The 25,604-nt window shown below is 31.7% G+C and overlaps 3 protein-coding genes across 3 annotated transcripts; 1 reads left to right on the forward strand and 2 right to left on the reverse strand.

The window, feature by feature from the left end:
• Nucleotides 1–2,123: 2,123 nt before the first annotated feature.
• On the reverse strand, nucleotides 2,124–3,607 carry LOC123690065 (ommochrome-binding protein-like). Its single transcript, XM_045632702.1, has 2 exons — nucleotides 3,595–3,607; nucleotides 2,124–2,974 (listed from the first exon to the last, which is right to left on the reverse strand). Exons 1-2 carry the CDS (start codon nucleotides 3,605–3,607, stop codon nucleotides 2,124–2,126), a joined length of 864 nt encoding a protein of 287 aa, XP_045488658.1.
• A 362-nt stretch (nucleotides 3,608–3,969) lies between these two features.
• LOC123690068 (ommochrome-binding protein-like) lies at nucleotides 3,970–4,881 on the reverse strand. Its single transcript, XM_045632703.1, has one exon. It carries the CDS (start codon nucleotides 4,879–4,881, stop codon nucleotides 3,970–3,972), a length of 912 nt encoding a protein of 303 aa, XP_045488659.1.
• A 12,045-nt stretch (nucleotides 4,882–16,926) lies between these two features.
• LOC110992547 (alpha-2 adrenergic receptor) lies at nucleotides 16,927–25,273 on the forward strand. The gene is made up of 5 exons (XM_045632707.1): nucleotides 16,927–16,983; nucleotides 20,548–20,697; nucleotides 21,027–21,136; nucleotides 21,881–22,016; nucleotides 24,278–25,273. Exons 1-5 carry the CDS (start codon nucleotides 16,927–16,929, stop codon nucleotides 24,869–24,871), a joined length of 1,047 nt encoding a protein of 348 aa, XP_045488663.1. The 3' UTR covers nucleotides 24,872–25,273.
• Nucleotides 25,274–25,604: the final 331 nt, after the last annotated feature.

The raw sequence follows: 25,604 nt of genomic DNA on the forward strand, positions 1-25,604 counted from the left end.
CTGGATATAATAGTGTAGCTATAGCATAATTCATTTATTATTGTATATATCTTTAATAATGTATCATACATATATTGTTACTAAAATTATGAATGGTGATTATGAAACATTATTATTTTCTCATTTCGTTACTTTTAGAATATTTTCGTTGATAATTCGTTATTCCTAATATTTTTCAGACTTATTTTAACGTCTTCATTTCTATTTGCTATAAAATACGTATGAATAGAAAAGGTCTTTCTAAGGAAGCTTCCAATATAAAATGAACTCGTAGTGAGAAGCAATAACACACAATAATAGATATTAATAAAACCGTGTTATCTGTCGTGTCCTTCGGATATTTCGCGCTCAATATTTCTTTTTTCACGAAGTTAGTCGATAAGGGAATAGTTTATAGCATTATATACTTGTATATTTTTGTTATACCAAGTTGGATCCCAACTCTGTGGGAGACATCATGTAACACAGGAAAAAATTGTTCTACAACCAAACTATTTAATCATGTTTGCAAAAAATTCCAGAGCCTACTACTATCAAAAGGAAGGTGATTACATTTGATATGCCTCGGAACGAGAATTTTTTAGTTATTCTCTAACTGACATGTATATGATTCATATCATATCATACATTTTTTTTACAAATTAGCTGTCACGCGAACTTTCTTTCGCCTTAATATGGCTGCCTTTTTACTAGCTCCATACCATCATATGAAAAACTATTATGACACTTTTCTGGAGTAAAAACCCTAAATATAAAAAAAACGAAACTTATTAAATATAAAAAATACTAAACTTTTCATTTTATTTTCTCAATTTTCACCTTCTACAGACTTCAAGGAATAATTTTGAATTGGTTACGCCATCTTCCAGTTTCGAGCTTAGCAACATGCCATTCACTGTTATCTATATAGATAGTGAAATTGTTATTTTGACATTTTGCATGCTAGTTTGACATTTCGATTATTATCATGTACTACAGTCATGGCGAAGAAACACTTTTCTTTAATTACATAAATAAACGTTTAAGGGTAAACAAAGCATTTTAATAATAACTTGTTGTTACTAGTTACATCAATCCTGGTTACGAGAGACATGATTGAAAGACAATATTAACAGTTAAATTTCATTTCATTACAACAAAAGCCAAATACTTTAAATTCACTATGTTTGTTGCATACATGCCACCAATAAATTGAATGAAGTATGTCTCATATCGTATTACGTTCACAACAAATAAATAGCCTGAACAGTGAATCAATTAAAACGGAGAACAATTAAATGTACGTACATTTCGACAATGTTTGAACATTTTTCGTAACAAGAAGATTTTTAACTCGCTTCGAGCTTTAAATCAGGTGATATTTTTTAAAATTTCATCCTCCGACATGCCACGTATAATTGAAAGTTGAATTAACAACGTTTTTCGGCTTTATTTCAGCCTTTTGAATACAAATAACCGATAAATGCTTGATTAATACGCGGCTACGTGGTCCGCACGTAGCATTACGTTGAAAAAACCTGGACTAAATTATTTATAGTTTTAAATTGACTCCGCATTTTTCAACATACTTCTAAATTGAAAATATCTATCTTTTTTACTAGAATTCTGATTTTTATTTATTATTTGAGGCTTTTTTGCAAAAATCTGATAAATTATTAGAATAATTTTGGCATTAAACTTTTATAGTCATACAGTATAGTCATTTAAATAACAAGGAGGTCAATGCGATCTAGCGATCTGTTCCAGGCACTGTATAGAAAAAAAATAAAAACGGTATTACAAAGAAATTTCCTGAACCTTCTTTATTATATAAGTACGTAAGTTCCAATAGTGATTTTATATTAAAAATCTAATCAAATTAATGTTTTCTCTAATCATACACTGCGTATTGTCTAAGTAATTTGGAACCCAAATTACTTGCAGATATGATGGAAAATTCAAAGCCAAAAATTGGATTTTACGAAACAATGAAGATCTGTGACCTGTTTACACTCAGGCTCATTCATACATATTTTATTCTGTGCTATTAGTATAATACAGATATAATTTACTTAGCATTAGAAGTAGATATTATAACACAATTTTTTTTAATATTTTTTTGTTTTTTATTTCATTAGCAGTGATTACCATATTTCCTCTTCAGTGTCCTTAATGCAACTAGTATTACTTGGAACTAATCTAAAAACTGATTTTTGAGTCGACATTACTAATGTATTGTCTCTATCAAAAGCGACACCATGCAAGTTCTTCATATCTAAGATTTTGATCAATATACCGTTTTGGTAAATATATAAACCAACATTAGAACAGATATACACATCTCCATAAGTGTCTTCAGAAATCTGTCGTACGGTTATCGACTCATTGATAATATTAGCAATTCCTGTAGCAGCATTATATTTATAAAGTCCAGTCTTATTCGAAAATATTATTTCATTAACATTACTAACATAAAAGTAATCAATTTGAAATTTTTCGAACTCTTTCACTTTAGCAAATTTATCGTCCACTCTCATAAACAGTTGTTGATCTGGATAGTTTATATAAAACAGGTTTCGCTTATAAAAGAGGCTCCATATGTTTTTTCCCTTTTGTTTATAGAAATCAGCAATGGTTGTAACCATATTGAACTTATATATACCATCACTTCCACCCAGGTATATTTCATCATTCTTTTGATCTATAGCCACAGCGCAGCCATCTGCAATTCCCGCAATAACCGAGTAATCTCTTGTATCAATATTGTAATACGCCAGTTGGAAATTGACGTCAGAATATGTATCTAAAACTGAAAAACTAAAAAAAAGTGTATTGCTGCGTCTATGGACGTTGAGATTAAATGCCCGTCCAACGTGTGACCAGAGAACTTCTTTGTTGTACCATTTACTCTCAAATTTTATTCTATTACATTCTTTGTCGGACAAAGATTCGCTTGAATATGACAAAAGTAATAAAAATGATATCAGTTGCAGTTCTGAAAATAAATAACTTTGGTTTAAATCCTTTATAAAAAATATGATATTTGTACGGGAGTGGTCTGGAATTACACGCTCCAAGTAGTTTTTTAGACCAGCGCAGGATAACCGGTAATTTAAAATGTTAACAGCCAACCTTTAGCAATAACTATGGCACCAAAACAAGAAGATAAACAGACAAAGTAAAAGATAATATTATGTGTATACTAAATAGTCAAATCGCGAGGTCGCGCTGGAGCGTTTTTAAAAAAAGAATAAATTTTATTTCAATTAATATTTTATTGTACCGGTTACAATGGCAATTCGCTTAAGACTAACTTAATATCTATTATTCGAGACTGGGAGCTAGACAGTCCGTCAGCACTTTTGTAGGAATGCGCATGAGAATACGCGTGGGTGTTTCTCGTTAGAGATTATGAAATATGTCTTGTGGCTGTGTAACCAAATATTAGAACCCTGACCTTAAGTATTATGATTGCATATATTCAAAATGTTTTTCAGCTATAGAATTAATTAATTATTTTAACTCTTGCATATAAATTCTCAAAATGTATGAACTGAATTAAAATCAATTAGCCCATTCGTATTAAAAAATAATTAATCCTTCAAAAGCACATACCCATGACATTCATGTTTCATATGACTTAATTGAAATAATAATTGAGATGAAAATTAATCAATTATAAACAGATGTTTTCAGTCACGCGAACTGTATTGGTGTGATTATCACTGATGTTCATTTGACGATTAAATTATAATGTATTGGTTTCATAAATATTTTGGTAACAAAATGATAACAATCTACATTGTGCATTATAATGACGTCCCGTGGGGGCCTATTGTGATTTGATATTATATGGATTTTTATTTTATTCGGTTAATAAATTAAATAACACTTACGCTTAGTGAAAGCAATAACTGTATTCATTACATTAAAAAAATTACATTCACTAGAATAACAGCATTATGTCATATAAAGTAGGTTTGCACTCTGCTAACTGATTACATAATCTTTTAGTCTGTCATCTTCACCGCCAACAGTATAATCATACCAACAAGTTTTACTTTTATTGCTGGGAAGTAATCTATATATTGTTTCTTCGTCTGAATAAATTATATTATCTCTTTCATCAAAAGTTAAACCAAATGCTCTTTCAATATCAGCTACTTTCTTTACTATATGATAAGGTTTATCTTCGAGATATACTCCATCTGCAGCACAAATATATACATCTCCGAACGTATCATCTGCTATCTGCCTGACGATAATATTATCACTCAGAACTATTGGATGCTTAGTTAGTTTTTCAACTTTATACAATGCAGTTTTATTTGCAAAATAAACTTCACCCATTTTTGATTTAAAGAAAATATCTACTTCAATATTTACAGCTTCTGCTACCTCAACAAAACGATCATTATAGTAGACATATAGTTTTTGTGATGGGTACTCTATAAAGTAGAAGTTTCTTCGTATAAACAGTCCCCAAATGGATTTACCTTTCTCTGAGAAGAACTTTGCTGTTTTAGTTGGGAAATCGTATTTGTATATGCCATCATGCCCCCCAAAATATAAATCGTCATTGCCAGCGTCATACGCAATAGCATAGCCTCCTGGAACCCCTTTAATCATAGAACATTCTGGAATTTTGTCATCTTTTATTATGCTGAGATCACACGCTTTAATTTCGAAGTCAACTCCTCTTTTATTTTGCACCGTCTGACTAAAGAAAAGCGTCCTCGAATATTTATGCATAACTAAATTGTAGGGTCGTCCCAAGTTTTTTATGAGAATCTGTCGATCATAATACACTTGATGGAAAACGACGCCGTCGCAAGTTACTGTTTCATTAACGTTATTTTTTTCTGCCGAGTTGAGCGCAACGAACAGTAGTAGCAATAACATTTTATAGCGTTTAATTTACTTTTATATAGGGAGCAGAAGTTTTTTGGAATCCCTGTTTATGTTTCGCGAGGAAATTAGAATGTCGAGCGGAATTCGTTTTACGCGGTCCTCTGTTTCGCGTCACATTTCTTCATTTGTGCTGAAATAAAATGCAAAAGTTATATGGCTAGCAGTGCTAAGACCATTAAATTTTAATAGGGGTAGTTTTAAAGAGTTCGTTTTACATCTTTTTTATGTCTTTATTTTACGATATATTTTAATTTTTAATCCATAGAGAATTCACTGGGACATAACTTTATCTAGCGAGTCTTATTTGAAATACTATATTAATTATAAAATCCTTCACCAAATACAAAATGTTTTATAGAAATAGACCTAAACAAAAATGTTACTCTAGTATTTAATACTTCTATTTGGATAAATTATCTCTCAAATAAATCGATATTTTAAACTCACGGTAAATAAATTAATCACTGTACATCGGTTAATTACCTTAACAATAAACTACAAATGTATTGCACAGCGTATTAAATCTTGCTTAATGTTAAGAAAATAGGATGATATTCCAATGAAGAATCCAATCCAAAGAATTTATAAATAAACAATAAGTAATTTGTTATTGACGATTACAATGGAGATGAAACACGTGTTTATTTTTATATATCAGTAATTCATGCAAATAGTCAAGGTAACTGATACCCGTTCATTATACATTTATAATGACATACGTTTCAAAAATTCAAACTGTTGATAGATAGTACGGGGCAACACATTTCAGTATTTCCGTATCGATCATATTTGAAGATTGTAAGATCAGTTCTGTGTCTAATAACGCACAAAACTATACACAATTGTATAAAAATGTACTTAACCAAATAATTAAAGTAGGCTGTTGATAACTTTTACTTTATCTGCATATATCTAGTATTCCAATCTCGATAAATAAGAAATCCTGTTCATTATTTAAGTTTATATTCTACTCGAAAAATTCCTTAGCCAAAATATTTATTATGAACCACAATATTATCTTTTCACTTAATGGAAACTGGGTTAAGGCAAAAACTCAGTTATAAACCTTTTGATGACACTATAAACATTTATACAAATTGTAGCTGGTCGTAAGTATAAACACACTCAACTAAAGACACGTCTGTATTGTAAATCTAATATATAAAATTCTTGTGTTTGTAATTAAAATCCTCCGAAATGGCTCAACCGATTTTTGTGAAATTTTCTGTGCATATCGGTTAGGTCTTCGAATCGGAGAACATCTATTTTTCATCCCCCTAAATGTTTATGGTGGTTCACTACAAAATTTTCATTTTTTAAAAATACATGCAATTCTTGATTTACCTCTACGATCTCAACCCCTATTTTTATTTGTTAATTAAAAATTGATGACTTGAACTCAAAGGGTTATGTAGAAGAATTCACCGAAAATCCTAAAAAGTTTTAATTACAGAAAACCGAACAGTCTCTGGGGTAGCTTAGCAAAATGTTCCATGTTGGTATGTACTAAGAAGGTAGACTAAGCAAAATCACATAACAGAGAAACGTATGTTTTATGTATAGACTGTAAGGTAATCTACAGAGGGTTTTTACTTTTATGTTTGCTAAGATTCATCAGAGTGATGAACACAATATAAACTAGTTCAAGCTTAGAAATTAAGGATTTATAAATACGTAAGCCTCCCTTGATATTCCTTTAATCTCGTATATGCGCAACAAATTTTATCGTTAAAATGTATATATTGAGACAGCCCCGACGTCGCGGTGCGAAGCAAAGGACGGTAGTACTTATAAAAAACATTTTCACCTAAATATTTAGCCACCTGGGTAATAGCGAAACTTTTCCCTCCATTTCGTAAATTGCCCGCCAAAATAAAGTGTCTCTTAGCACTTCTTTGTTTAAGTTTAAGAGAAAAGAGGCTTCATTACAAAGGATCTTGAAACTTGTCTCAATATAAGAGTTTTAGAAGAAACGCTTTGAAGCAAAAAATATAAATTACTCGTTTGACCCGCGCGACTTTGTCCGCCTAGAATTCGAATAAAATACTGTCGGTATGTTTTTTTAAGTCATTTTGTTAAATCAGATTTGGTAATTACCATAATTGGTTTGATTGATTTTAATTTTTGCGCATTAAAGCAATAAGACTTAGGGTCCTTCAAGAAAAGAGCGTACAAATTCTTAAAAGGCCGGCAACCCACTCGCGAGCCCCCTAGCATCGAGAGTTCCCATGGGCGGCGGTATCACTTAACATCAGGTGAGCCTCCTGCCCGTTTGCCCCCTGTTCATTAAAAAAAAAGAAGAATGCGATTCTATTTTACGATTTTAAAATATATAATCGAACAATATTGCCACAAGAGTATATGTATACGTTCTAAGCAGAGCAGGGATAGGAATAAACTAAAATTTCCTCAGCTGATTACCATACTGCACTCAAACGCTTCCGAAATCACTTTCGCATTTTACCGGTGGCATTTCATTAAAATTTTGTATTGCGAAATAACAAATATACACAAACTCAGGATTATTGTATTGGGGAGTTTTTTTGTCAATCCTTATATGAAACTTAATTCCATAATTGGTCCAGTAGTTTTTAGTAAAACATTACAAACATACGAACAGATAGATGATTAGAGCTTGAATTAGGTATACAAGATACCAGAAAATTTGCGAATTTTCAATATTTACCTACTAAAATATTAAAAATCCAATTTTACGTTAATGTTAAGGGCACTGACTTAATTCAAAAATATAAATTTAAATGTTTCCCTTACATAATTGGTGCCAGTTTCCCGGCAATTGTCCAAATCAAATAGAAACTGAACAATGGAAACGAAGGAAATGTGTTTGCTCCGTCTCTCATTTCCTCTCTTTAAATATTTTTAAAGGGACCTTTTTTGTGTTTTGTGACAACCCTAGAGTTGTGCCACAGAATATCTCGCGAGAGATACGTAAGCCGTATTTTATAGAGACATACTAATCATACTGACATTAAATTGGGTGTATTGTTTTAACGTTAGATTCTGTAAATAGTGTGATAGTGGGGACATTATACAGTGTTTTCTTGGATCGCGTAGGATTATTAGTATTCTATCACTAATACATGGAATTGAATTTCGAACCAAAGAAGGAGCTTATAGCTCATAACATCACAAAGGTGTATCGTCTTAAATATAGGGAAACTGTAGGTTCAAAAACGAGAAGGTGGAAAATTAAATTAACCTTCCCTATAAAATCCCTTGATCCATGCCTCATTCGATTCAAACAAAACTTGTATAGAATTAACATCAAAGTCAACCCATTACTGAAACTGACAGTGTTTCAATGACAGCGGCTATTTTCCAGTAATTTAAAAATACCCGTGCGCCCTTTAAGCTTAATCCTTGAATGGTTTACATGTTTGTCACAACGCGCACGTCCAGTCCTTCCAGTAAATCTTATTCAATGGCGATACGTTTTGTCAGAACGTACGAATGAATGTGAATATCCTACATTTGTTGGCAAATGTCGGACCTTACGCCTTCCAGACATTTTTTCTAAGAGAGTTTAGTGACGTTTTTTCTGAAACAAATTTGCTTTGGTATTTTTATACTTTTTGCTAGCAACATATACATATGAAATCAGTATATTAAAAAAGTTAATCCTCAGAAATATAAATGCAGAGTAGTAGCTCATAAGTCTATATTTTTTAGATATTGGTTTTCACTATGCAATTAGATAGTTAAGTAAACTACTAACGTAATACGAGACATTTCTTAACCAAAGACAATTAGTATTTTTTTTATTAATTTATTTACACTTCGTTGCTAGAAAGAAACACAAATAACACAATATATATATAAATTACAAGGGATGCAAAGGGCGGCTTTATCGCTAACAAGCGATCTCTTCCAGGCAACCTTTTTTTGCTTTGTTTTACATGATATTTATTAGTAGTTTAATTATATTTGTATTATATTAGTAGTTTAATAATATTACACAAATTTACGGTTGTGTTAAAATTATGATATTTATATTTTAATTTATCAGTGAACGAATCAAAATAATAAAAAGCGAGTCAAATAAAAATTGTATAATTAAAATAAAAAAAAACATCCATTGGATTAAAAATATTTTAAAATGAAAAGCCTTCTATATTTATCGACTTTAAATGAATTATGCGTTTTAATTAACACCATTTTTTTTTGGCACTTTAAAAATCTCACTTGTAATTCATGACGTCACACTCGCTTTTACGAAAACAAGAATTGGAGAGCGTCTGTCAACGAGCTGATTCATAATGTATTAATTATCTGTGCTACAAACACAGATTATGCAAACTGAATTTACAATTTACCCCTTTGCTGCATGAACTCGAAATGGGTCATGCCAATCTTTCTGTCATTATATTATATTGTAATCAAAAATAGTTGCATATTATTTTTCTCGAATCACTAATATTTGTATGTAATTCATTTTATAATTAGGTACTTATTGTGATATTGTTATAATAAAACTGCCCCGATTGTGTGGTTTTGTTTGTCGCGAGTCATAGATAAAATAGTAATATCCAATTAAATAAAAATTACTTTATACTGGTAACATACATTAGAAAGCGACTTTAAAAAATGTTTTGTTACACCTTTTTGATATTGAATTGGTAATATTTGCTACTTATCTAGGCTACAATTTTTTTTATTAATTGACTTGTCTCTGAAAATAGTACTTTTCACACCGGTGATAAATACTAAACTTATTAAACGACCAAAAAAAGTTGACGACTCCAAAATGCTTTGTAACAATTTGCCTATACTTACTCTGGATTTTATGCGCATGACGGAGATCCCGAGTTTAATCGGTATAACGTTACTTTCGGAAATAGATGCACTTCCTTTTCTACTAAAAAGTATCTGAAACACACGCAGTGCTCCATAAGGCATTACGGAGTGACAGAGTTTAAATATTAACATTATTTTTGATATTTTATAGTTTCTTGGCCTAATAAAATCTTAAAGGATGCTTCAATCAATATTACGAAAACTTTTTAATATTATAGTAAAGTATTTTAGTAGATTTATAATGTTTTGTAGAGGGTTTTGTGAAAGTAAAGTCCGTATTTCTCAGCAGCACAGTGCCAAATAAATTGTTATAGAATGCTAGGGAGGCTCTGTTTTTATCGATACATCAAATTTATTATTTAAGAACAAAATATGTTGGTCACTTTTAAATAAATTGAATAAGATTTAAGAAATGTTTTTTACACTTTAATACAACTATTATTTAATTATAATTCTATGTTATAATATTTTTTTCCAACCCACAAATATACAGTATTTCCAATTTTCGAAACCTACACATTTATTATAATAATTATTATTAATTAAAGTTGATAAATAGAAAATTGTGGCCCTGTGGGCCTTCATTGCTGGTATTTGGCCTGACCTCGCTGTATTATTATTTATATAATTTTATAGATTTTGTATGAAGTCTCGTTAATGAGGACTGTATTTGACACATACTGCCATAAGTATAACAAAGTATTACATTACAAACTGCCTAAAATTTTAGTATGTTTAGATCTGCGTGACAGTGTTGGGTCAAAATTCAAATGTAGGTTACATTTGTATCAAACGTGGACCGTAAATTTTTAGTATACTTTTTTACATTTTTACATTTTAGTGATTATCATGTACTTAATCGATCACTTATGGTTACCTGCCAACCTACGGCTACCACAACCAAAGAAATTATTGTCTGTAAATAACTTGATTGGTAACAACTCTTAAAAGTGTAATTGAAAAAATCTCCGATACGACAGACCAACACTAAACTACTAAAAGCAAAAAGGTTGCCGATGTAACGTGATGCATGGCGTCAATTTTTAACACTCACTTATCCTAATGTACTTGCTATTATTATTCGTATTTCGAAAAAAACATTAAATTTAATTATGTAAAATGTTTCGTTTGATATTTGAATAATAATCGTTGTATCTATTCAAAGTTTGTCTTTGGTTTAATTTCCACATAACAAGATATCTATGGTCAATGAGAGACTAGTGAAATTCCCTTCTATACAAATAATAATTACAAAAAATACAGCAGAATTAATGTAACACAATTATTTAATGTATCGATACTGTTTGATTCTGAATCTATAAAATCCTGTTCATTGTTATAAAACAGTACAGAGTACTTAACACAACACAACATTACTACTTATTTTACAAACTGAACAGTTGGAACATATTATCGCTTCAATGTTTCTGAGTATTTTCTTTCTTCGTGAACTTATATACAATAAAATCTAGTTTTGCTAATGACAACAACGTAATAACAGTATTTAAAAATAAAATAAATCAGTAGCGCTACAACCTCTTTAGGTCTTGGCCTCAGATTTCTGAATCTGTTTCATGATCATTTTTAAATCTAATAGACAAGTAGGTGATCAGCCTCCAGTGCCTGACACACGTCGTCGACTTTTTGGGTCTAAGACATGTCGGTTTCGTCACGATGTTTTCCTTCACCGTACGTGCAAATGTTAAATGCGCACATAAAAAGAAATTCCATTGGTGCACAGCCGGGGATCGAACCGACGACCTCAGGGATGAGAGTCGCACGCTGAAGCCACTAGGCCAACGCTGCTCCGGTTTGTATCCGGTTCTATTGACCATCTAAATAAAACCGGAAGCAAATAGTCTCTTAGTATCCATAAATACGTAATTTAATAAAATATCCCAGTAACAAGGGAAAATGTATCGAATGTTATGACAATTGTGTTACGCGGTTTACCCAAGTAATTGCGATCTGTTTTCATAGGAAATGGGATTTCGGGGTAATCTTGTCGGAAAATTAAATAAAGTTAATAAGGCTTCTTGTATTTCTACCTTAAAGTTATGCTTTGGAAACTGGTGGTATTATTATTTATACTTAATGCGTAATTTTGTTTTAAGCACTTTCAAAAGAAAACATAAACACTGTCTATATTATCATATTCAATTCAGATAAGTACAAAGTACAAGTACTTTGTATTGTTCTTAAAAACAAATTATTCGGCTTAGCCCAGCGTTTTAGGGCGACATCCGAAGTCTTGAGAAACCAATAATTGTGTAGCCGTACTTTTCAAAAATACACAATATGTTTGCTTCACCACTCCGGACTTTAAAGAGTAAAGTAATTTATAATTATAAAAATAGGTAAAAATAAAAATTGACGCAATAATAAAATACAATCATTTATTTATTGATTAATACGTATTAGCAGTACAGGTAACATTAGTTATTGTACATGCAATGGGCGACCTTATTCTTAAAAAGCGATCGTTTCCAGGTAAAAAAAATATTAAAAAAAATTAAACAAACAAATAGAATGTGAAATAATAAAGAAATTAGTTACTATACTAACAATAAAAATAACATAAAGCTAAGGAACACAGCTTGATGAAAATGGTATATATGCATTATATTCAATTTAATTTGTCACAAAAAATATTACCTTCATTTCATTTCAAAATAGCCGGTTTCTTTAACCCAGGTGCATTCACGTCTTTCGCGTAATTGAAAAATAACACCTCTGCGTGGTTTACGAACCCTTAATAAGAAAATTACTTTACAATTAATTACATAGATATAAAGATTTAACAGGTACCATTAATATAATTTTTTTGTTAACTGTATTCGTATACACTATAGTGTTACCTAAAAATAATTGTATACAATCATCTATTACTACATCTATAATTATTAACAAAAGTAGTGAATTGTTGTTATAAGAATGGGTTCATATACCTGCTTGTTAGTTGATGTACTAAACTTCTAAAAGCACAAGACACTGGTATAACAGACGGACGTGGAAAACTGAGGGCCGAACCTCTAAGTTCAAATAAGATTAAATATATATCATTAGCGTTTAGAAGAATAATTTATGTGTAGTACCCAAAGACAATATTAAAAATAATCAATTTTTAAAACACTTAAATGTTTAGAATTTGAAACAATACCTAACATTTGAATGTATTTGCAACGTTCGAAAAAATAAAATTACTTAATGTAACTAGAATATAGTTACAAATGCTATTTACATAAGTTATATAAATTAAAAGTTATTTAATACCCCCGACGACAATCAGTGGCGCTGCAACCTCTATAGGTCTGGGCATCAGATTTCTTATTTTCTTTATCTAATTTAAGAAATTCTTCTATCTAATTCATGATCATTTCTAATAGGCAAGTAGGTGATGACCCTCCTGTGCCACGCACTCCATCGACTTTTAGCTCTAAGATATGTTGGTTTCCTCACGACGTTTTCCTTCACCATTCAAACGAATGTTAAATGCGCTCATAGAAAGAAAGTACATAGGTACGCAACCAGACATCGAACCTACGTCCACAGGGATAAAAGTCGCACGCTGAGGCCACTAAGCCAACAACCTGCGATGACAATAGAGTCGGGGAATTACCTAAAGAATATATATACTCGTAGGAATATTCAAAGGTTTGATATGTATTTTTATTCATAAAATAACCTAAAGTAAAACATCTCTTACAAATAACCATTACTTTCCGTTTCGTTCTTATCCAGTAAATTTATATCTATTACAAAAGAAATTTATTAAATTACTTTACGTATTCTGTTTACATTCAATTTTAGATTGCGGCGATCTTTATCAAGTAATTAGCTGTGTGAAAGAAATTGTCTTTTGATATCATGAATGGAAATTTATGTGATACAGAGGGGAATGATGTCGTGAAAAAGTGTTTCGATGTACTATATGTTAAAAATTGTACGAGATATAAAAAATTTATAACAAATTCCACTATATTTTTATATACTGTGCTATGATTATTATACAAATTTATTTTCATAGATTTTTTTTAAAGGGGGTAAATAATAGCGGCAAAATTATTCTAGCACAAACTCATGCATTATTAATTAACTTTAAAATTTATTAGTATAGTATCCAGAATTTTCAAATTTCCTTAACTATAGTTACTTAACATCAGGTGAGCCTCCTGCCCGTTTGCCCCTGTTCTATAAAAATAATAATAATAAGAAAATTAAAAGATATTTAAAAAAAATGGTCCCCGTGGCAGTGTACCTTTTACGCTGCCAGCATTTCCTCGTTGTATTTGCGATAAGTATTCGTTGAGCGGTGAAATATTACTATTAAATGAAATTTAAATCTCTATAATAACTAGTCAGATTACTGTGTTCTAGATTTTCGTTCTACACAATGTTACACTCGCGCAAGATGCTAAGTTAATCTAAGTTTGATTAAATAAGTTGAGGAATCATTGATAGCGAACAGCATTACACACTAAGTTACTTGCACATCTATTTCTAGTGTAAATGTAAACTAAGTTGTTATGTTTCGATATAAATGTTGTAATACATTGTTCGCAATACTATATTAACTGTTACTATATTAATATGTTACGTTAAGAAGAGATTTAAGTGTTAGCCTGTTAAGCCTTGAACCTGGTCATGCTCGAAGATTTTACTTTCAAATATTACTCAGAAATAAATTATGAATAATCAATTGTTTATACCGTAGAGGTCTACACTTTTAAAGGGATCCTGACGTAATCATGTTTAAGCTTGGCGAATCCAAATTTTGTAATTAGACTAAAGTCCCATGGGGGCATTGACCTTGGTTTGGACACTGCTAGCTCTAAGAGCCGGATATACACGGACGTGCGCGTTTCCTTCATTATAGGTCTACATACACATACATATTAAATACAGTACGATAATATTGTTTTGATATTGAAATATGTTTTAAAGTTAAAATGTCAATGACTGACAATTAAATATAGAATTTAAGAAGCTTTTAAGAAATAAAACACTTAATACGAAAGTGTGTGTTTGTCATTTGCGTTGTTGTGAATCTTCATTCACAACAACTTTTGGGTTTAGAGAGGGGTACATCTAGTACTCAACTTTTAAAATAATGTAAATAAAGTAAGAATTATCACATTTAAGCTCAGATCCTATGAAACCTATTATAGTATATATATGAAAACTATGAGAAAGAAAATTTGAGGAGTTTAATTGAATTAGTACCTTAATCCCAGTGGAGAATTGAGAAACTTATGAAGTTTTATATAATTTTAAGGTTTTTAATTTAACTTCGCTCAGTTAATTTAATTGGGAGCCAGTGGAGTGCATAATATCGCTTTGTGCCAGTCCTTAAGTCTGTCTGTCCACTCTTATTTGGTTGACCTGGATTCTATAGTTATATAAAGATTGGGGAACACCGGGTGCTGGCTCATGTATTATAGAAATCTAGTGAAATAAATATTTTAACATTTACTGGAGGGACAGTATATATTATAGTAAATTGTAATAATATAATATCTATCAATGTGTTATCATAATTATTTACTACATACACACTATAGTGCGTGTGGCTTCCCGAGACAAATGAACGCTACTTTCGGCTGTGAAATCGCCAGAATTAGCTCGAGAAAATCCCTGTCCATGGCGGCTTTCCAGCGATGCGGCGAGCTGACGGGCTAATTACCAATGGGCATATCCAGATTGGCCAAAAATCCCGCTTCTCATATAAGAGCTATATCCGTCTGTATAATATTTTAAAAAGTGAAAGATATTTAAAAAAGACGTAACCTAGTGCATTCATTTTTTATGAAACATATTTTATAACTAGGTACGTATCGCTCTGCAAAAATATTATATATACAGCTCCATAAAAATTCAGAAAACTAGTTCATGGTGTACCACAACCATTACCCCCGTTTTTTATTCAGCGCAAATATAACAAAGAAAGGAGAATGCTTAATCCGTAACTAACAGAGAGTTTACGTTGCTATAAAAACGTTTCGTTACAAATAAAACGGTATTACTGCTGTCCACTTTTATTTCTGTCATTTACTATTACGGTTATAGTCTGTGGAGGATGCTTTCTTAAGTCGCATATTAGTTTTTCGGTAGAACATAGCAGGAGTTGGGTCAAATATTGTTAACAACACTTTTAAAACGATTTCTTAAGTCCTTTGCTAAGTCACGGCGTTGATTGACGGAACGGATTTATATGTCATTAAGTATGGGTCAATCGTAAATTACTTAAATGTAATAAAAATAGAACAACATAGATAATAATTTTTAATATTAGGTTTTCGTAAAGCTAGCATACAATTAGAAGAAGATTCATTTTCCAAGTTTAGAATATAATTAACCTAATTTTTAATCACGAGCTCACTCATAATACATAATTACCACTGTGTCATTAATGAGTAACGTTAATAAATTAATGTTTGATGTTTATTGTAGGTAAAAGCAGTTAATTGACTTTTAATGAGAACTGACAAAGGTAATTCTTGAATAACGTTTTCATACCATCCCGTCATTCAAACGGAAATATTAAGAGTTTTATCAGCCATGCATAATTAATAATGATCTTCATTTTAAATTAAATCTATAAATTTATGCTAGAAGTGACATCGAGCAAAATTTGTCGATAATTGTCAGTAAATGCCTAATTGTCCGTGCAATATTTTTTGAACTTGATTCATTCCAATGCCTAGGCTTGCCCGTATCTGCCCTATCTATCTCTATCATGCCTCGCATAGCACTAATGTTATTTTTACAGTGGTCGCTGTTAAAGGACGTCCCTCACGCGGATAATCATGGGATTGTTACTTTCACGCTTAAATAAAGACAAATCGCAGCCTATCATAGTTTTGTTGAGTAAGCCTAAAACGAAAGTCATAATAAATCATTGACCGAAAATTTACCTGCGTCATTTTCACGTGTAACTAGAATTTTAAGTTTGCCGCCAATTCACAAAAACAAATGAGAAATGAATGAAATATACTAAACTGATATACCAAAGAGTTCTAAAATTGAAATTCAAAAAAAGTTATGATTTTTCTAACTGGCCTGGTTGGATAATGAGGATCATAATCAAGAATGTGGCGAAAAGTCGTTGATTTAAAAAATATTTACACTAACACGGATCGATGCGGTATGAATTTCAAACTAAAAATCACGGTTTACCACAGAATTATAATATCCAAAAATCTCTACACTTGCATAGCTAACATGGCGTATAGCTCCAAGATCCTGAATTTGATATCCAGTGAAAGAATATACTGTCTGGTAGTAATAGGAAAATCAAAAAACTGCCGTTAATATAAATTTATAAAAACTTTTTCTTATGGGTCTAACTAGCTATTAACACAGGTTCTATAATTAATATATCTGATTCGCACCGCAATTACTTCTATGCGTTTAACTGCTCTACAGAGACCTAAATAGAACACGTAGTAAAACTACCAAAAACCTTCTTTTCCCTCCCACGAGACGCAACGGAATTGCTTCAATCTCGTCTATTCCCGGGAGCCTAAGTTTAATTCAGACCAGAGTGAGTTAATGAGTTATAACGCACTTGCACGCTTCTTGTAATTAACATGTAAATACACAATTACTTTGGTTCAAAGTTACCTCCCTGTGGGAATGTACTTGTACTTAGTAGTTCACTTTAACCGTTGTCATTAGGGCCATTTTAAGTGGTTATAGTACGAACTGTTAAGTACGAAGTTGGAAGAGAGCAAGCAAAGTTTTATATTTGTTGTTATATTTGTCTCTGTTTTCTTTTTATTACATTTTCCGTATAATAGGGTTGTGTATTACTTTAATATACAACGTAGCTCTACGGCGTAGCTGCTGTTCATGTTAAAACAAAGTTGAAATTGGAATTTTATTTATTTATACTATCTCGCCTTTTTCCCGAATGGGTAGGCAGAGACCACAGATATCCACTTGCTTCGGTTATAAAATACCTCTCTCGCTTCATCCACTATAATCATCATTCATGCTCGTCGGTTATGGGTACTTATAAGTTGTCCCTTGTCCTTCTAGATTTGGTCCAGGTCACCATCCACATTTTTTTTGTATTGTATTCTTCTTATTAAGCGCTTCTCATTTATCCGTTTTACATGGCCAAACCACCTGCCAACATTGGAATTGAAATAATGTATTTAATTTCACATATAATTTATTGATTGTTTATTCACGAGGCACGCTTGCTTTACGTTCGCGGTGCCTACAATCAGTCCGTGTGTGTAGCACATAGAATAGTTAAAATACGTCTTTTGTTTTTAAATGTGTGACGTCACCTGGGTAACCTTAGGTTTTCATAGACAAAGGTGTTCCTTATAAGCTCTGTAGAAGGAGCAGGAGGTTGACTGTTAAAATAAATAAATAAGCATTTATAACGTAAATGCCTTCACATATTAAGAACAAGTCTTATGTTGTTCTTCTTTTTTAAATTTTATTATTGATGGATAATTTATTAAAGCAATTTTAGTAAGAAAAATACGTATAAGAATACGCATAACTTATACAAAGGATATAGTATACAATCCAATGCACTTGAAACAGTTCACACGTGTTATTTAGAAAAATTACCCTTAATGATGGCCCTTTTCACGCGAAACATGTCAAGGGTTTTTGTTCTTCAACCCTATTACAGAGTAATGTACGTTTTTGAGTAGCTGCTATTTGGGGGACGGCTTCTGCTTTAAAATTTGGGAGCTTTCGCTACATTCCTGTTTATATATGTATTTGTTAAAACGCAACTACTAATAAAACATTGGTCAGGTATATTTAAACTTGTTAAACTATAAAATATTTGAAAGTTTTAATATTAATACCATGTAACATTTTCTACTCTGTGTTATGTTTGTGTGTTTGGTCTTGACCTCAGATTTGTGCCATTGACAATTTTTATTTAAGATAAGGCTTCTGTGCCAGCAGCTATTAGTAATTTGTCGGTTTAATACATTCAAAAGCAAGTGCTATTCAAAGAAGAAGAAGAAATAATCATACATTCAATGTTACATACAGGTAATTATTTAGCAACAACTTATCATAGTATAGACTCATAAAAAATGTAGATTACATACTTTACTTTTAGCATTTTCTTTACTTAAGTCACGTTAATACATTAAATTAGACATCTTGTAGCCTTATCGTTAAGAATGTTGCCTTAATCGTCAAGAGTCCGTCTCTGTACTTTCAACGTCATTTCCAGAGCAATTTCGAGTATACAGAGGTCACGTTTTCACTTACTGCCCTGCGTTTGGATCATTGACGTAATGGAAAAATCCATATACAAAATTTCACTCCTCCATTAACAAACAGAAATGGACTTTAACACACTGTAATGGGGTCCAATTTGAGTTTGAGTATCTTTGCATTGTGTAGCAGTGATCAAGGGTCATGCCATTTGCAGTACATGTTCTTCCGAGAATTCTATTGTTATAAAATAATATATGTACAATAGTTAAGAACTACCTTACTTAGTTAAGTTTAAACGAGGCAGACGGTCTTTAGATTTTTTTACTACAACTTAAATGATATGAACTTTGCTGATGTCAAAAATGATAATTATTTTTAAATTAGTCTTAAAATACATATATTTGTGGTACAGACTGAGGACCATGCTTACCAGCATTATGCATAATAATAATAAGCCTTTATTGCTGTATAATACTTACCTAGTACATAGAAATGTGAAATACTGTGAAAACTAATAATTATTCAGCAAACTGGTTAATTTCTACATTGGCCTACTGTAAGAGCTTCCACTCTTGACTCCACTCTATCCGCATAGGGCCAGCTATACTAATATCAGCCTCCCATCTTTGTATTTGTCTTCCTCGATTTCTTTTGTCACAGCGAGGAAGCCATTCCGTCGCTTCGACCATTATGTATAATGCAGTATAAAATTATAAAATATGTGATTCCGCCTCGATTTTCCCCAAAACCTTGTAACTTTGAGAGGTTTGAGCGTCGTGTCGTAACATGGATTTAATGTCGTGTAACAAAGACGTCTAGAATGGCCCGTATCTGAAATGAGCACTCGAAGGGTCGCCTCTTAACAATGAACACCGCAATTCCGTTTAATTAAAATTCGTTCAAATATTGAGAATAGATTTTTAACGAATCCTAAAACTTTTGATTAAATGACAGAACGGTCGGCCGTTTAAGTGAATCGTATTAGCGTTTTTGTGTTGAATAGAAATAAATTTAAAATAAAATAATTGTTTTATCAAAAGCAAAATTCGTTTATTCAGTTTAGATGCGTCTTAGAGCATGCTTATGAACGTCAAAAACGTTTACAAAATTTGGGAAAGGGCAAAACTACGCCATCTGTTGCCAAAACTACCAAGAGGCCTTGTTCTTAGAAGAACGGGTAAGAAACTCAGCAAGTTTTACCCTCCCTCTACATTACAGTAATTCAAAGGAAAATGTCATAAACCACAACATCATTAAAGTTACATAAGTAAGAAATAAAATAAAAATCTGTTTGTTCTGTGATTTACCACATTCACCATTACATACATATTCACAACACTTCCATAACAAAACAAATTATAACAATATAATTAGAACTATTGGCAAGCGTTTTTATCTTCTCTGGTAGTCATTAACTGTGTAGTAACCTTTACACATGAATATTTTTTTAAATTATTTGACATGTTTTAGTGTCAACGTTGATACTTATGCTTTATATTGGAAAAATTGTATTTATATTTTCTTTAGGAATGTATAATCCTAAGAGCTGAATTGGTTTGTTGATATGCTGCTTTAACAATACGTTTAATATATGAATAGTTCATATTCCTTCTGGTATTTATTGTTATTCCTTCGTTACAGGTGTCTGATGACATCGGCTATGTGATATATTCTGCACTGGGCAGCTTTTATATCCCGTCCTGCATCATGGTGTTCGTGTACATCAGGATATACTATGCTGCCAAAGCTAGGGCGAGAAGAGGCATCAGGAAGAATCCAAGGCCAAGATCTGTGAGTTATATAATAAACGTAAAAATATTTGTTAAGATCGGTTGCGAAACTATTTTGCGACGTGTATGACCCACGTTCAAAGGATGACTGTCTCGTCCTAATGTTCAAATCCCCCTGAATCCTTGTGATGGTGTACCTCATATGATTTTGAAACTCATCTTGAGTTTAAAAACTATAAAAAACTTTTGTTTTATGATACTTTAGTGTGAATGTACTTAAATGGGATACGGCAATTAATCGCTTAACATCTGTGAAACCATGTTGTATTACCATAAATAAAGGATATTATATTAATAATAACTATACTTATTATTTATTTTATTTTTCAGAATGACCAGCAAACAAGTTTCTCAAACGCGCCAAAGGGGTCGAACCCAATGCCTTCTTCGTCTTTAACGATGCCTGCGGGAGTGGACGGTAGTCATTCCAATAATAATAGGTGTGTATAGTGTATACTGTATATGTCTCTTAGCCAACTAATACGGGACGAAAGAATAATCAGCTACACACGATATGTGTATATCGTTGTCATGGTCATTAATAAACATATCACTATTAGGAGTCGCTAATATATGTAGTTTTATTTTAATGACAATATTAGATTATTAAAAAAATAATTGAATTTGATAATAACAATAAATACACTATAATATAATAATTTACTAAATGCTAATTAGGACTGTTCCAGTATTACGTAAGCACTTAAGGGGGCGGAGGGGGGTCTCTGATTTTCATATTTGGTGACAGTAATTATTTCCTTTTTTATACATATTACACACACATTATCCATGCTTGAAAAGGAAATGCATTTCGAGGATTCTTAAAAAAAGTTAATACGTTTATGTACTATTATTTATGAGAGCTTTACTTGCTGACGAGAGAAGGGGGGGGATAAATTGCAGTTAATCTGCTTGCGTTATACTTGAACCGCCTCCAAGTTGGAATTTATATATATAATCAATAATACTAAGTTTATTAAAAGCTTGAGGGCTTAAAAATGTTCATTTAAATTAGCAATTTAAACGTAAGCTTGTAATGAAAGGACCGCGATCGATGTACTTTTATAACCTAGACGTAATAGGCAAAGGCAGACTCAGTAATACTAACCATGTAGCGCGTAGACTTTAATGGACTTCAAATACAATTTAATCAAACAAACGAATATCTCTTCTAAATGTTCCAGGGAAACACAAATATCGACAATAGAAACGCAGCAAGTTCCCATACCTACGGTGACATGCGATTTTGCATCAGACATATCCACTAGTGAGGCTGCAGACCAGGCACCAACTCCTGATGATAGGAAGGATACACTCAAGGTTAAAAATATTAATTGTATTGTACTAAATAAGAATCAATATATCGAGTACTTTATCAGTACTTTTTGCGTCATATATCACTTTATATTTAAGATATGTCATCGCAGACGAAATAAAGTCGCGTTTCCTTTGGCCAAAACATGGCTTTATAGCTTTTGTTATAGACTTTCAGGCACCCTCTGCAAAAAAATTATTTTAGAATAAAAACATATGAATGTTTGAAAAACATCTGCGTATACCATTTTAAATATTAAATATAATAACAAAATATTCATTTATTTGTGATCTGGGTATCATTTGATATACCGATAACAAAAGGCACTGCCGTATGTTCATCTCACAGTCACATCTTTGATCTATTTAGATGTCAAACTTAATGGAGATTTTTTGCTTGTCATCTTTTATTGCAATTAATGCTACAACTTCTCACAAACTGAAGCTCTCAATAATTGGCTAATACCTTTAAAAATATTTTAGAGGTGTATTGGCTTAGACCCAACGTACGTGTGTTAACACGTACGTGGTTTAATACTTATCTCACGTTCATTCCCGATACTTTTTAAATTATTACACAGAAAATTGTGCTCGTAAATAAAATAGTTTTATTCTTTAGAAAATTAATATAGGATAACAAAAGACGCTGTTCTATATGATATACACCAATTACCTTTGTTATGAGAGAAATAGGAACCCTGACAAATAATTTTAACTACTTAAAATAAATAAACACATTTTTTTAAATTAATTTTCCTAAAAATTATAACTTAAAACGAGCTATACGATGATGATGACTTCTACAATACTTCAGATTCTCGCGTAGTTCCTTATATTCGTCAAGTCATTCCGTTACACGCTACCTTTAATCAATAATCGTCTTCCACGACGCTTAAATATATTGATATTAAGATAAATACATGAAAACACAATATACTATGGTATACGGTTCAAAATATGTCTTTAAGTTTGAATCACTATTCAAAGTGCTAAAAACAATTCACTTTGTACTTACAGCAATAATGCAACGAAAAGAATTCTTTGAGTGACATTGAGTAAACGTTTCTTAAGTGGGCATTAACTGCTATGATTCCTACCTAAAGAACTTCAGAACGGCCATTTAAAAAATCGCAACTATATCCGTATACATGAAACATCTATTTTGTCCTAGACGTCATTGAATAAAGATTAATTAATGAAAGTTTTAATCAGTGTACTTAGGATTTAGATTCAAACAAAAATTATATTATTAAATACTTACTTACTAACGTAAGCAAAAATAAGCATCCTTCTCCTCTTATATACGTCGTGAACTAATTTTAGATGCCTGAGACATATTTTTTTTTCATCCAAGCTGCACCATTTTTTAGTCTTATTGGATTTTTGATGAGCATGTACTAAATGGAAAAAGTAACCAGTTGAACATGTTTGAAAATCAGCCTTACAAATTACATTTCCATGGAATACATATAAATTTTATATAAACAATACTTAGATAACGTGGGTGTTTATTTGCTTGAATAGGTTCCACACTGAACATAGTTTATACATAAATAGCATTAACCAAACTGAATAGTAAAATTAAGCCTGATTTAATTAAGTCGAGATCTGTTCAATTAAATGTATTCAAAATCCATCAAGTTTTTTGATCATTATTAGCAGACGTACTTAAAAGAAAGTGGTAATTCAATTTTGTTTTTTGCCGCGAAATCCATTAAAGGTTGGGAGTGCAATTTGTCTGTTCTCTCCGTTTTAAAAGCTTTACTCGTTGAAAGCTTAAAAAAGGCTTAATCTAAGAGAAATACTAACTGCTGGCCGGAATACGGATTGTATTGGGATCTACCTGAATCGTGTTCCAGAAAGTTATGAATATTTTTACTTTATACTATGCGCTTAATTTTCAATTTGCAAGACATTCTCATAAACGAGATATTCTGTAGTCACCGATGTATACCACAGAACAATTGTGTTGCAGTTTAAAAAAACTAATATATGAAAGTTTTGTGTAAACGTTTATTTAATAAGGCTCACATAAATTCGTTTAGAGCCTACTAGCCCACTATTAAGAAGAATAATCGTAAGGAAATATATAATTATATAATATAATTATTTCTTAAACACTATAAAAGGCGGACAGACTAACTCGTATTTGTTGAAGTAGGTACTCACCATCATACAAATTTTGCAGCAATCGTTCTAAAGTACGACGAGTGTCTGACGAGAATAAGATTTCTAAAATTCTTTTTTAATTCCAAAATTTTTTCCAGGTGGTTACATCAGCTCAAGTAACGAGAAATCCATTAGCCGCGTGTGCCTATAGACACTCAACTCTTTCCGTAAACGGTGAGCTTGCTTTACAATCTCAACGATGCCGAGCTCCCAGCGTCGCCATAGACACCGACATGGTCTCCGAACTGGAGCCTTCGTCATCGGACTCAGGAGTTGCCACACGCTGTGCAGTGGTCAAACCACTCAAACTTCGAATATGCCAGCCTATTTTTGGTAAAAAGTCTGACCGAAAACAAGAAAAGACGCTACCCTCAAAGTCAGAACTGGAGCCAGCGTTGCCTAAACAGCATAAACCAAGAGATCCTGAAAGGGAAAAGAGACGATTAGCGAGGAAAAAAGAAAAGCGAGCCACGTTGATTCTAGGTCTAATCATGGGCAGTTTCATCGCTTGTTGGCTGCCGTTTTTCTTTTTGTATATTTTGAAGGCTGCGTGTAGATGGTGTGTTATTCCCGGCAGTGCGTTCGCGATCGCCTTCTGGTTAGGTTATATGAACTCAGTATTAAATCCTGTTATCTATACGATATTTAATAAGGATTTCCGAAGGGCGTTCAGGCGGATACTGTTCAAGTGATGTTTGGCCTACCTGTGCTGTTACCAATGCGTGGCCAACAGGATTTTGTTGGCCCAGCAGAGGGCAGCACCAGGTCTTTACAATATGCGTTAATTCCTACTTGACAAAGCTAAAATTAATTTCACGAACCATTCAACTGTTAATATTGTATTATATTGATTTCTTGGTAAGTGTAATTATATTTATTTCTCTATAAAGATTTGAATAAGTACTGTTAAAAGGAATTGAATATGACTTTGTTTAGATTCAGTAGGAAATGTTTTAATTTTTATTATTACCAAAACATCTGTAATTACTACATTAGAAACTAAATTCAATTGTTGATTTAAACTATTGAAAAAAGTCGGCGAAGTTGGAAATTTAGTCTATACTAAAGTAAAACTCAAGAAATGTCGGCCCGAAATGAGTTTAATTAAAATATTTATACTGAAAAGTAAACATTGCTTCAATATTGTAAATTTTCGATAAATATTAATTTTAATTAATATTATTGTTCGAAGTTATTTTATATTGTTATCTGTTAGTTTAGGTAGATTAATTTAGTTGATTTCAACTACTGTGATCGATTTTTCCTACATATTTATAATTATGTATAGTAGTTATCATATTGTAAAGACCAGTTTTAGAAGTAGAAAGTTTTAAAAATAGAACCTTTTTTCATTATCTTAAAAATTATAAATTCATGTCTTAATATGTAAATGTCAATCAAATTTAAAAGAACTATTCAAATCTA

The sequence above is a fragment of the Pieris rapae genome, chromosome 2 (assembly GCF_905147795.1).
Source record: "Pieris rapae chromosome 2, ilPieRapa1.1, whole genome shotgun sequence".
Taxonomy (NCBI): domain Eukaryota; kingdom Metazoa; phylum Arthropoda; class Insecta; order Lepidoptera; family Pieridae; genus Pieris; species Pieris rapae.

Coding starts and splice junctions, on each gene's coding strand:
- LOC123690068 (XM_045632703.1), bottom strand. CDS start 4,881: ATGTTATTGCTACTACTGTTCGTTGCGCTCAACTCGGCAGAAAAAAAT.
- LOC110992547 (XM_045632707.1), top strand. CDS start 16,927: ATGGCGTATAGCTCCAAGATCCTGAATTTGATATCCAGTGAAAGAATA. Junction 20,698..21,026: donor AGAATCCAAGGCCAAGATCT/GTGAGTTATATA, acceptor TTTATTTTTCAG/AATGACCAGCAAACAAGTTT. Junction 22,017..24,277: donor ATAGGAAGGATACACTCAAG/GTTAAAAATATT, acceptor AATTTTTTCCAG/GTGGTTACATCAGCTCAAGT.